Source organism: Melanotaenia boesemani, unplaced genomic scaffold (assembly GCF_017639745.1).
Source record: "Melanotaenia boesemani isolate fMelBoe1 unplaced genomic scaffold, fMelBoe1.pri S9Exx1, whole genome shotgun sequence".
Lineage (NCBI taxonomy): Eukaryota > Metazoa > Chordata > Actinopteri > Atheriniformes > Melanotaeniidae > Melanotaenia > Melanotaenia boesemani.
The window spans coordinates 173,692-185,367 of NW_024580591.1; the positions used below are offsets into that span (position 1 = coordinate 173,692).

The following is an 11,676-nucleotide window of genomic DNA, read 5'->3' on the forward strand; positions in this document are numbered from 1 at the left end:
TAAGCTCCTTATTTGCTAAACATTTAAGGCCATTTTTACTGTGATAATGGGGTGATTCCCTCTGCTAAAAGTCTTTATCATGATAGTTCTTACACTTAGATTAGTGAGGTGTGACATACAAGTTCGTGGTTCGATCATTCTGTGTTACAAGCATGACTTAGTGACACTATAATTTAATATACATATAATTATTTATTCAATAATTATAAATGTTTTACATATATTCGTTTGTATTTTAATTATTAATGATACATTTAATAACACATTTATGTGTTTAATTATCATTTTCATTATTTAATGACACGTTTAAATAATTATTGGATGATATATTTAATTAATTGATTGTGTCACTTTATGTCCTCCATACTGATTATGCTCCTTTTTCATTATCCATAAATGTGTGTGAACTACCTTTTCTTTGGTCTTGTGGAGTCCCACATCATTCATTCACATGTCTGTCGTGTTTTGAGAGGGGTATGGCTTGATGATTGAACATGCCTGGGTCTCCGTTTGTGATTGGTTAGGCGGAAGTAATAACTGTAGTTTTAAGCTCCATGATGGACTGTGAAGATGCACAACCCTATTGCGCAATAGCATAAAATGGCCAGACCAATACTAATGTTTATAAATGTTTTGATAATTATCAATATCTATCATATATATCTATATCTATATATATCTATATCTATATATATATATATATATATATATATATATATATATATATATATATATAGTCTAACTTATTTTGTCTCTGTTTTCCAGTACTTGTGTAAGATTGTTTGTGTGAGTGGGTGTGTTGCTCTCTGTTGGGTGTGTGTTTGTGTGTGCGTGCCAGGGTGCGTGTGTGTGTGGGTTGTTTTTTTTTTCTAGAGATGCCGAGGAAGAAGAACTTCAGGATTTCGCAGGCAGCGAGGAGGAGCGCTGTGGACAGACGGACCCTTGACGTTTCTCCTCAGGTTCCCATGGACCGCTGTGCACGTATGTATCCAAGCATTTTTAATTGGTTGTGATTCAGTGATTGACAATCAAGTGTGCACATATTCTGTGATTGTACTGATCTGTTTTTTTCTGTATGTCTGTAGCGCGTGGCACTGGGCACCGGCACAAGGTGAAGAGGTGGGAGGTGTCGGTGCTCACCGGGCGGCAGCACAAGTTGGTTCTTCCGCCGGAGTCCCACGGCAAAAAGGTAATGCTGTGTTTGAAATATACTAACGTAATGAAAACCCAAGTGAACAATACATGGTGCTAAAAATACCAACATCTTTTCATTCAGGTGGTTTTTGCTATTGGTGACTCCCATCTTCGAAGCCTTGCAGGTATGTAGTTATATTTTTTTCAATATATAATATATTTCAATTAAATTCAATAAAGTATTAATGTACTGTATTAATGTATTTTCTAAAATGTTACACAGACAAACAAATACAGTAGAAACTTTCTTTGTCTTTTAGACGGCATCGTGCGGTTGCCTGAGGGTCGTCTGGCGTGGGGGTTCATGTCAACGCCGGGGGCAAGCGCCACCGAGTTGAGAACTGAGGTGCTTCATGCTGAGGTGCCTCAGGATCCCGACTTGGTGTGCGTCTTGGCTCCGAGCAATGACTTGACCGCCAAGCACACCATCGGTCGTGCGGCTGCAGACTTCCAGCGGTACCTAGCCACCGTCTGCAGTCGCTGGCCGAAGGTGTGTGTGCTGGACTTTCCTCCGAGGTTGACCGTTGAGGACTCCCTGCAAGAGCTCTACCGCCAGGAGTTCCACCGGGTGGCAGCCCGCATGGGTACGTGAAAATATGTGCCTGCACTGTTGCATGTTTATCGCAGATTACATTAGAAATATGGCTGTAGTTTATCTTCAGTGTAGTGGTATCTAGATGTCTAAATTCTGTTGTTTTACAAGCATAAAGAGCTCTGCTATGTGTTTTTGTTAAAGCTGTGAAGTACTTCCACATCGCGGACCACTTCCCCCGGCAGTGTCTCAACCTGTGGAGTCGCGATGGTGTAAGTAGAGCATTTTTCTTGTCATGGTTTGATGCAATCGTGTTCATGTCAGAGGCTGAGATGGAATCCAGGACCTTCTGATCTTGAGATGATAGACTATCTGTGTAGAGCTGTGTGTATCTAGTGAGAGATTTTGTGGAAAAAGATACATTTCATGAATGTCGTCCTCGTAGGTCCACCTGAGTGACGACGTCGGCATGGAGATCTTCGCCCAGCTGCTGTGGACGGTTGCTTACACGGTTGTCCTTTTAATTTTAAACAGTTAAATCGTCCTATGAAATATATGCAAGCATTCACTTGATGTAATTTTGGCTGCTGACCAAGTGTGGAAAAGGCATATTGTTAATGATTATGTCTTTATTTTTTGATTAAAGCAACTGGAGACCGTGCCGCCAGCCCCGCCGGTGTCTCGTCCATCCCCACCTTCTCGCTTCACTCCCCGTGTGGTTGTGAAGGGAGAGGTGAGGGTGCGTCGCAGCCCTGGCCCCGAGGAGTGGACTGTCGTTGGTCCGAGCGGCAAGGTAATAATATGGCAAGAAATGTCACAGCTGTCAGACTCACATTTGATTGATTTTTCACAGACCAAAATTCCCTTTGTTTATTTTTTCTATATATTTTTTCTGTTTCAGTCCTCTGGAGGATGCAGTGCAGTTCAGCGGGAGGTTCGTATAATATTTGTATAGAAAAACATGAAGTGTAATATTTGCTGGAAGTTAAATGGGTAAAGCAGTAAAAGCCAACGTTTGTGTATATCTGTTTCTGTATTTCTAGCCGGCTGGCATCCCCCTGAATCCTGTGCTGTTCAGCAGTGAGATGTTGGAGGAGATGGAGAAGGTTTCTCCATCAAATCTGACGTCTCCTGCTGACTTCGCTGGTGTTTCACCGCCAAAGGTAAATTGCATCCAGACAAACATGTGTTTAGGGGTTATCATAAAATGTTTTCTTCTGAAAGTGTAAATGATTAACGGTAGACTTCTATAACGCTAAATGTGTTCTGTGTCCATATCATTTTGGACAGACGCTGCGTGTGAAACACCACTCCAAGAGGACTCGAAGGGTAAGTAGATTTTGGAAATAAATCTTTGTATTTATTATTTTTCCTGTGTTTGTGAAGTGAAATAAACTTTGTTTTCGTTTCTTTTCTATTTGAGGCCGCATCCAGCCGAGGGATTTCTTCTGACTCCAAGGCCGCTCTGGAGTCGAAGAAGGTAAGAAATGTAATTGTGCTTAAGATTTGTGTATTTTTATATGCGTGTGTGTGTATATGTGTATGTATATGTATACATGTATCATATATATATGTATGTATCATCTCTGAAGATGTGTTTTTGCAATTTCTGTCTTGAGGTCGGGGCAACGTCCAGGCATCCGGTCCCTTCTGGCCGCACTGACGAGAGGACGGTGAGTACCATTTACATGAACAATATCTGTAAAGTATATCTTATTTGTTAATTAAGGAAAAAACAAATTTTTGATGTATTTAGGGCAGGGGTGGCCAACGTCGGTCCTGAAGAGCCACAATCCTGCAGGTTTTACATACATCCCTGCACCAACACACCTGACTCAAATTAAATGAATCCTACAGCCTAAAAGGATCTGCACAATGACTCATTAGTTTAAGTCAGGTGTGTTGGTGCAGGGATGCATGTAAAACCGGTCTCGAGGACCGACGTTGGCCACCCCTGATTTAGGGGTTTTGCTAAATTGTTTTAAAGTATCAATTTTGCACATACTCAGCATGACAGAGAACAAATGTCAGTGCACAGACAGCAGTTTATTACACATGACAGTGATTAGAGCCCATTGCATGTTGATATCCTTTATGGTTAGGTTGAGACAACACCGAGCCCGGGTGTGTTGTCTTCTACTGATGAAGATGAGGCAACTACTGCGAAGGTAAGTGAGGTGAGTATGGGTAATGTTGATGTTGTTAGGGGTTCAGTTCACCAGGGGCACAGTCGGTTTAGGAATCCGGGAGTTCAGTGTATGGCGATAGGGTTGGTTAGTTTGGCCAGACACATGGTGTCTAGTGTGTTTAATTGGAAGACAGAAGATTTAGATTTAGCTCTGTGGTTAGGAGATCAGCTCTATACGCATCTGAAGGACCATGGTAAAATTCCTCCAGGAGAAAACTTTTTGATGATCCCAGAGTTGCCGAACGACCACGTTTTATACTGGCAGAACTTTAAGTTTGCGTTCCCCGAGACTGTTAGTGGTGATGTCACTGTGACCGAAGGAGAGTTTATTGAGTGTGGAGCATATGTGACTCTAGAACATGGGCTGGAAAGGATGTTATCTCAGTACCAGACATGTCTTTTGACCTTGTGTTCAAATACATGTGCTGTAATTTCTGCTAGTGGTAGGTTTGCTGTAGTTGATTCTCATTCACGCAGTGCTACTGGCATGGTGGATGTTAATGGTACCAGTGTAGTTTCGTACTTTGGTTCCATTAGGGAAGTGTTTGATCACTTTAGTTGTTTGGCAGTGATGTTTGGTGGTAGTAGCAAGCCTTTTGAAATAAATGGTGTTGATGTGAGTAGGGAGTGTGATGTGTCGAGTAGCTTATTTGTTGGTGCATCTGATGATGGCAATAAGCAACGTGTAAAACGTCAGCTGTCAGCAGATTGTGATGAAATTGGCCTTTCCAGCCCATCTAAACATATCCCAAAGAAAGGCCGTATTAATGTTTCGATGGTTGTTTCAGATGACGAGTTTGCTGTTGAGGAACAGGTTCTGTTAAGTCGACAGATTAGTTCAGATGTGGAAGTAGTCAGTGAAGGACATGAAAAGCTTATGTTTAACCCTCTCTGTGAAAATACTTGTCAAAGATTGTGTACCAAATTAAATATAGTGTATGAAAGCATAAATAGCTCTGCGTCGAGTCGTGTCGGTGAATTAGGCGTTCCGTGCCAAAATAGAGACATAGTTGCTGATGGTAGCTGCTATTTTAGGGCCGTTTCTCAGGCAGTGAGTGGCACACAAAAGCATCACATCAAAATTAGGAGAGCGGTTGTTAAATATTTAATGAAAAATGATTTGAAATACAAAAGTAGTTTGAGAGAAGGTTATTCCTCTGTGGCAGATTATGTAGACAAATCAAAAATGCGTTACGTTAGCAGCTGGGCGACAGAATTAGAAATACAAGCCACAGCAGATTTATTGGGTATTAATGTCTTTACATTTAATGGTGGTCGTTGGCTAAAGTATGGATGCAGTAGCAGTTGTGTGTCAGAAAAATCCATTTATTTAGAAAACTGCCTTGGTAATCATTTTGAAACTGTAGTTTGTGTTAAAGAACCCAAACTAGAAAGTTGTTATGAGTACTGTAAAGTAAATGTTTCAGAAGCGTGTCGTACTAGATTGTCAGGCAAAGATTTAATTAGAGGTGTTTCATCCGAAAGTGACACATTGGTTTGCAAGAAGGACAAAAAGCGCGACAGAGGTTTATGTATTTCTAAATATGATAAAGTAACGAGAAGAACCCAAATTAGGAATATAAACAAAAGAAAATATGCATTAGATGCATGTCACCGACAAAACCTGAAGAAGCAAAGGAAAATAAAATATGCAAAAGATGCGCGTCATCGTGAAAATGAGAAAGGCCGAAGCAAAATAAAATATGCACTAGATGCGCTTCATCGTGAAAATCTTAAAGATCAAAGCAAAATAAAATATGCAAAGGATGCGCGTCACAGAGAAATAGTTAAACGAGTTGTGAAATCAAAGAGGCGAGAAATTAAAGAAAAAGACAAAACACAGAATATTGAGTTTTTCACTGAGAGGTTTTTAAACAAAGTTGAACATGGTCCTGAGTATATCTGTTGTGTCTGTTTCAGGCTGTTGTTTCCACATCAGGTGTTGAGTTGTAGAAAGGATGCTTATAATAAGACTGCGGCCATAGCTTCTTTGGCAGATAGGTGTATTAGAACTGACTATTTACATAAATGTAGGGAGGATTGTGTTCAGCCGTGTCAGATTATGGCTTCAAGTAGAGGGCATCTTTGGATTTGTTACACTTGTCATCATAAAATTTCACATGAGCAAATGCCTGCTGAAAGTGTAACAAATAATTTGGTAGTAGATCCAGTTCCCCCAGAATTGGCTTGTTTGAATAGGTTAGAACAACATTTGATTGCTTTAAATATTCCGTTCATGAAAATGCTTGCATTACCTAAAGGTGGCCAAAATGGAGTTCATGGACCAGTAACCTGCGTTCCATCCAACGTAGTTCAAACATCTAAAATGTTGCCCCGATCAAATATGGAGGGCTCTTTATTGGCAGTAAAATTAAAACGTAAGTTAACTTATAAAGGCCATTATCAATATGAGTTTGTGGATACGATGCATATTAGGCAAGCTTTACGGTTTTTAAAGCAATCAAATAAGTTTTATAAAGACATAGATTTTAATGAGGAATGGGTTAATGAGTTGTGTGTCTTAGAGCAATATGAGGATGAAGAGAAGGACAAAGCAGAAGTAGTTGAGAGTACTGGGGATGATGTTGAAGATGATGAGTTGCTGCATGATCGACAGCAACATTGCATGTTTTCAGACACGTGTCTAATGCCTGTAGATATTGGTCAGGAAGTTCTTGATCAGTATTTTGATAGTATAGTTAATGTTGCACCAGCTGAGGGTAATAATCCAGTTAAGTTGTTGACAGATCGAGAAAATGAAGCAAGGTGTTTCCCAGTGTTGTTTCCTCGAGGTCGTAATATGTATCATGAAAGGCGTGTCTATAATTTGTCGTTGTGCCGTTATTTTAATAACCGAATTTTACATGCGGATAGAAGGTTTGCTCAGAATGTAGAGTATATTTTCTTTGCTCAGTACATGTCTGAGGTAGAGCAGGTTGTTTCCAAAGTAAGTATAGCATTAAGAAAAGGTAAAGGAGGTGAGGTGAGCGTAGAAAAGGAAGAGTCCTTGAAGCAGTTGTTGGATGTAGATGACGGTTTTAGATTTCTTAAGCCTATTAGAGGGACTGCAGCATTTTGGCAGGGAGTACAGAAAGACCTGATGGCTTGTGTTCGGCAGCTTGGGATTCCCACGTGGTTTTGTTCATTCTCTTCCGCAGATCTGAGATGGCAAAACCTTCTTAAAACTATTTTAAAACAGGAAGGTCGAACACAGACATTCGAAGAGTTAGAGTGGACTGATAGATGTGATTTGTTGCGTCGTAATCCCGTCACTGCGGCCAGAATGTTTGATTTCCGCTGGCACTGTTTTCTGAAGGAGGTCCTTATGTCTCCTTCCAATCCCATAGGAAAAATTATTGATTACTTTTATCGGGTGGAGTTTCAGTGTCGCGGGAGTCCTCATGTGCACTGTCTTTTCTGGATTGAAAATGCGCCTAAAATTAATACGAACACAGACGAAGAAGTGGTAGCTTTTATTGATAAGTATGTAACATGTGAGCTACTAGCACAGGATGAGACCTTATTGGAGATGGTCACATCTGTGCAGCAACATTCAAAGAGTCATTCAAAAAGTTGTAAGAAAGGTGGCACTGAATGTCGCTTTAATTTTCCCAGACCAGTGTCAGGTAGGACATTTCTTGTCAATGTTCATTTGAAACCAGATTGTGATAAATGTAAGAATAGATTCGATCCAAAATATGAAGGAAAACAGTGCACATGTGGAAATGAGTACTACTATAATCTGCTAAAGGTTGATAAGGATTTGGCAGTACACACTCTGGAGTCAGTGAAAAAGGCGTTAAAAGATGAGAACAAGACGTTTAATAGTTTAGATGAGTTGTATCATACTTTAAATATCAGTCAGCAAATATTTGAAATATGTTACAAACGTCTAAATATGAATAAAACCCAAATTGTATATAAAAGAGACATTAACGAAGCATGGATTAATCCATATAACAAGTCTCTATTAAAATGCTGGAATGCAAATTTAGATATTCAATTTGTGACAGACGCGTACGCCGTTATAGTATATATAATTTCATATATTAGTAAATCAGAAAAAGAGGTAGGATTGTTGCTTAGTAAAGCTCATAAAGAAGCAACAAAAGATGACAACGTCAGTGCAAAAGAGGCACTGAAACAAATTGGCAGCGTTTATCTAAACAGTCGCGATGTGTCTGCTCAAGAAGCAGTTTATAGATTAACGGGAATGCATTTGAAAGAGAATTCGCGTAAAGTAGAGTTTATACCAACAGGGGACAAAATAGTTAAAATGAGTAAACCAATTAGTGTTATCCAAGAATGTGGGCTAACAGGAGATGATGTGTGGATGGTTAGTATCGTAGATCGTTATAGAAGTAGGCCTAATAATAGCACTTTTAATGACATGTGCATAGCAACGTTTGTGTCTGAATATCGGCTTTTAAAAGGAAATGAAAAGTCAAAGAATGCGATTCAATTGCAAAGGGGATTAGGGTTTATTCTTAAAAGAACGCGAACAAAACCCGCAGTAGTTCGTTATGCGCGCTTTTCAAAAACAAAAAACCCCGAATTATATTTTAAAAGCCAGTTACAGTTGTTTTTGCCGTACCGCGTAGAAGATGACTTAAAAGCTGCTGATTGCGAAACGTTTGAACAATTTTATGAAAATGGTTCCGTGATCTTTAGTGATGGATCAGAACACACCGTGAAATCTGTCGTCGATACGAATAGGAACAAATTTGAGGTAGAAGATTCAGAAGAATTAGAAGAGCTGCAAAAGAAGCTTGAAAATGAGGGTGGCCCTGAAGTTGCCTGGGGAAATCTGTGCCCCGAAAAAGAAGTAGAGCGTTTAGAGTGTAAAGATGAAATTAGAGAAAAAGAACAGACACCTGAGGGAGATGCTGAAGAAATAGGTCGGGAACTCGTAGACAACATTCCAGATTTGGCTGTTAGGAATGATCAGGTGTGTCAATTAGAAAAGAATAATAATGTAATTAGTAGGAGTGAGGGCTTAGAATTAATTAGATCGCTGAATGAGAAGCAGCTGTCAGTCTTCTATAAAATCCGTAACTGGTGTTTAGAAAAAGTTAATGGTAGAAACCCAGAACCCCTCCATGTGTTTATATCTGGAGGAGCTGGAGTTGGAAAGAGCTACCTAGTTAAAGCGATTCAATACGAGGCCACAAGGTTATTGTCACCAAGTTGTCAGAATCCAGATAACATTTGTGTTTTATTAACGGCTCCGACCGGAATAGCTGCTTATAATTTAAAGGCAGCGACTATCCACAGTACATTTGGCATTGGCAAAGACGTGAGCCTACCTTACACACCTTTGAGTGAGGAAAAGCTCAATTCTTTGCGTGTTAAATATAGTGATTTGCAGATAGTCATAATTGATGAAATCTCCATGGTCAATCATAATCTATTGGCTTACATCCATGGCAGATTAAGACAAATCAAACAAACTGGTGACTATAACCCCTTCGGTAATGTCAGCATAATCGCGGTCGGAGATTTTTATCAGTTGCCCCCAGTAAAAGGAAAAGCGTTGTATGTACAAGATGTACAAATGAACTTGTGGTCTAGTTTATTTCATCTTGTGGAGTTAAAAACAATCGTTAGGCAAAAAGATGAAGAGTTTGCGCGAATATTAAATAGAATGCGAACACATAGAAAAGGTACGCCAATGTTAGCTGACGATATAAACGTCTTAAAACGGTGTGAAACAGGTGAAGAGAGCACAGCCTTACACATCTTTGCTACAAATTCCCAGGTTGATGAATATAATGAGGGACAGTTAATGAGCATATGTCCTGACTACATAGTTATAACTGCACAGGACTTTGGTTATAATAAAAAAACTGGTAAATTAGAGTTAAAGCCAGATCATCATATTAGGGCCAAGAAAACAGCTTTACAAAGAGAGCTGTTATTGGGTAAAAATGCTCGAGTCATGTTGTCTCAAAACATAGATGTAAATGACGGGTTAGTAAATGGTGTATGTGGCACAGTGATATACATAGAACAGCCTGAAAAGAATATGTTTCCTCTCAAAGTATATGTAAAATTTGATGATGATCAGGTAGGCATAAAGAGGAAGAAACAAACCATTTATCCATCAGCAGAGTTAATGGGTTCAGTGCCAATTGAACCTCAGGAAGAGAGAGCAAATAAAAAAGGCCTGAGACGACAGTTTCCTTTAAAGTTAGCTTGGGCCTGTACTGTACACAAAGTACAGGGCCTTACAGTAGATAGTGCTGTTGTCTCTTTAGCTAAGGTCTTTGCACCAGGACAGGCATATGTGGCATTAAGCAGAGTTAGAAGCCTGTCTGGTTTAATTATTCAGGACTTTAAAGAGAAGGCTGTTTATTGTAATGCCAACATTGAACAGGCGATTGCTAATATGCCACCATTTCTAACTGAAAGCCACACAGTAGTAAAAGATGGTTTTAGTGTATTTCTAATGAATGTTCAAAGTTTAAATCGCCATGTCTCAGATTTGGCCCACTGTGCACAGCATTTGCAGCCTAACTGTATTGCTGTGACAGAGACATGGATACCTGCTGATGTTAGCTTAGATTCTGTAGAAATCACTGGTTATAGGTTTAGTAATGCCCCACGTAGTTTAGCCTATCATAGCGATAATCCAGTGTTAATTTCCCTTAAAGGCCAACAACATGGTGGCGTTGGCATGTACTGTGACAGTAATGTAGAATTTGAAAGTGTCACAGTTGCAGGTTTAAATATAGAGTGTTTAGCTGTAAAATGTGTCACATACAACATTTTAATAGCAGCCATTTACAGGCCACCATCATATCCTGTGTCTCTCTTTTTCAGGCATTTTGAAGAATTGTTAAATGTGTTAGAGTCACAAAGTGGAACCATTGTTGTTTTGGGTGATTTCAATGAGGACATTTTGAAGTCCTCAACAATTTGTCAGAAAATGACAGACAGAGGATATGAGCAACATGTGTCGACAGGCACTACAGAGAAAGGCACCTTAATTGATCATGTTTACGTTAAAAATAGTAATTATATTGTGGAAGCGCTAGTGGTGCCTACATATTTTAGTGATCATGAGGGCATTATATGTTCATTTAAGTAAGACAGCCCAAATGCTTAAAACTTGAGAAATTTTCTTTTTTAAATAAATTTAATCGACATGTAGTAGATGTGCTACTCTTCACCTGAGTTCCCTGTCATGAATAATTTGTATGTAGTCATTACATTTTGTCCCCTGTTGATATCCTTTACACCTGTACAACGTTAGTCCATATTCATAAGGTATTCTGAGCTTCCTGTCCAGAGAAGGTAGGGAAAATGTCAAAATAGTGAGTAGATTTGTTGTTGGTTGTTGTATTGAGAAGAAATAGTTAGAGGCTTAAAAGTTGTTAAAATCTTGTGACAAAATGGCAAAGTTGGCAATACAGGTTTTGTAGCTCATGCCCTCAGTGTGGTTAATTAGTTATATGTTGTGTTAGGATTGTGCCTGTTATTCTGTGCCTCTTATTTATTGAATGATATCATTTTAGTTGTATGTAACTGCTGTGTTTTTAAGGTAAATTACAGGGATAATCAAGTGACGTAAGGTACGTAAAAGTACTACTCACCATCTTACACACAATTGGTTTATTCACACTTACTCTTGACACACTTCAGTAAGTTTTTGTAATTTAAAAAAAAATAGTCTCAGGTTTTTTGTTTCTATCTGACTGGTTTATATGTATTATAGTCTGGGTGTTTTCTATTTTTTTTTTGCAGTTTTTAGATTTTAGCA

General features: G+C 39.1%; 1 protein-coding gene across 1 annotated transcript; it reads left to right on the forward strand.

The window, feature by feature from the left end:
- The first annotated feature begins 1,462 nt into the window (after positions 1-1,462).
- LOC121636107 lies at positions 1,463-11,273 on the forward strand. The gene is made up of 10 exons (XM_041979412.1): positions 1,463-1,778; positions 1,931-1,998; positions 2,172-2,237; positions 2,373-2,519; positions 2,628-2,660; positions 2,770-2,889; positions 3,017-3,055; positions 3,150-3,206; positions 3,346-3,399; positions 3,829-11,273. The coding sequence occupies exons 1-10, from the start codon at positions 1,499-1,501 to the stop codon at positions 11,002-11,004; spliced, it is 8,040 nt and encodes a 2,679-aa protein (XP_041835346.1). The 5' UTR covers positions 1,463-1,498; the 3' UTR covers positions 11,005-11,273.
- The last annotated feature ends 403 nt before the right edge of the window (positions 11,274-11,676 follow it).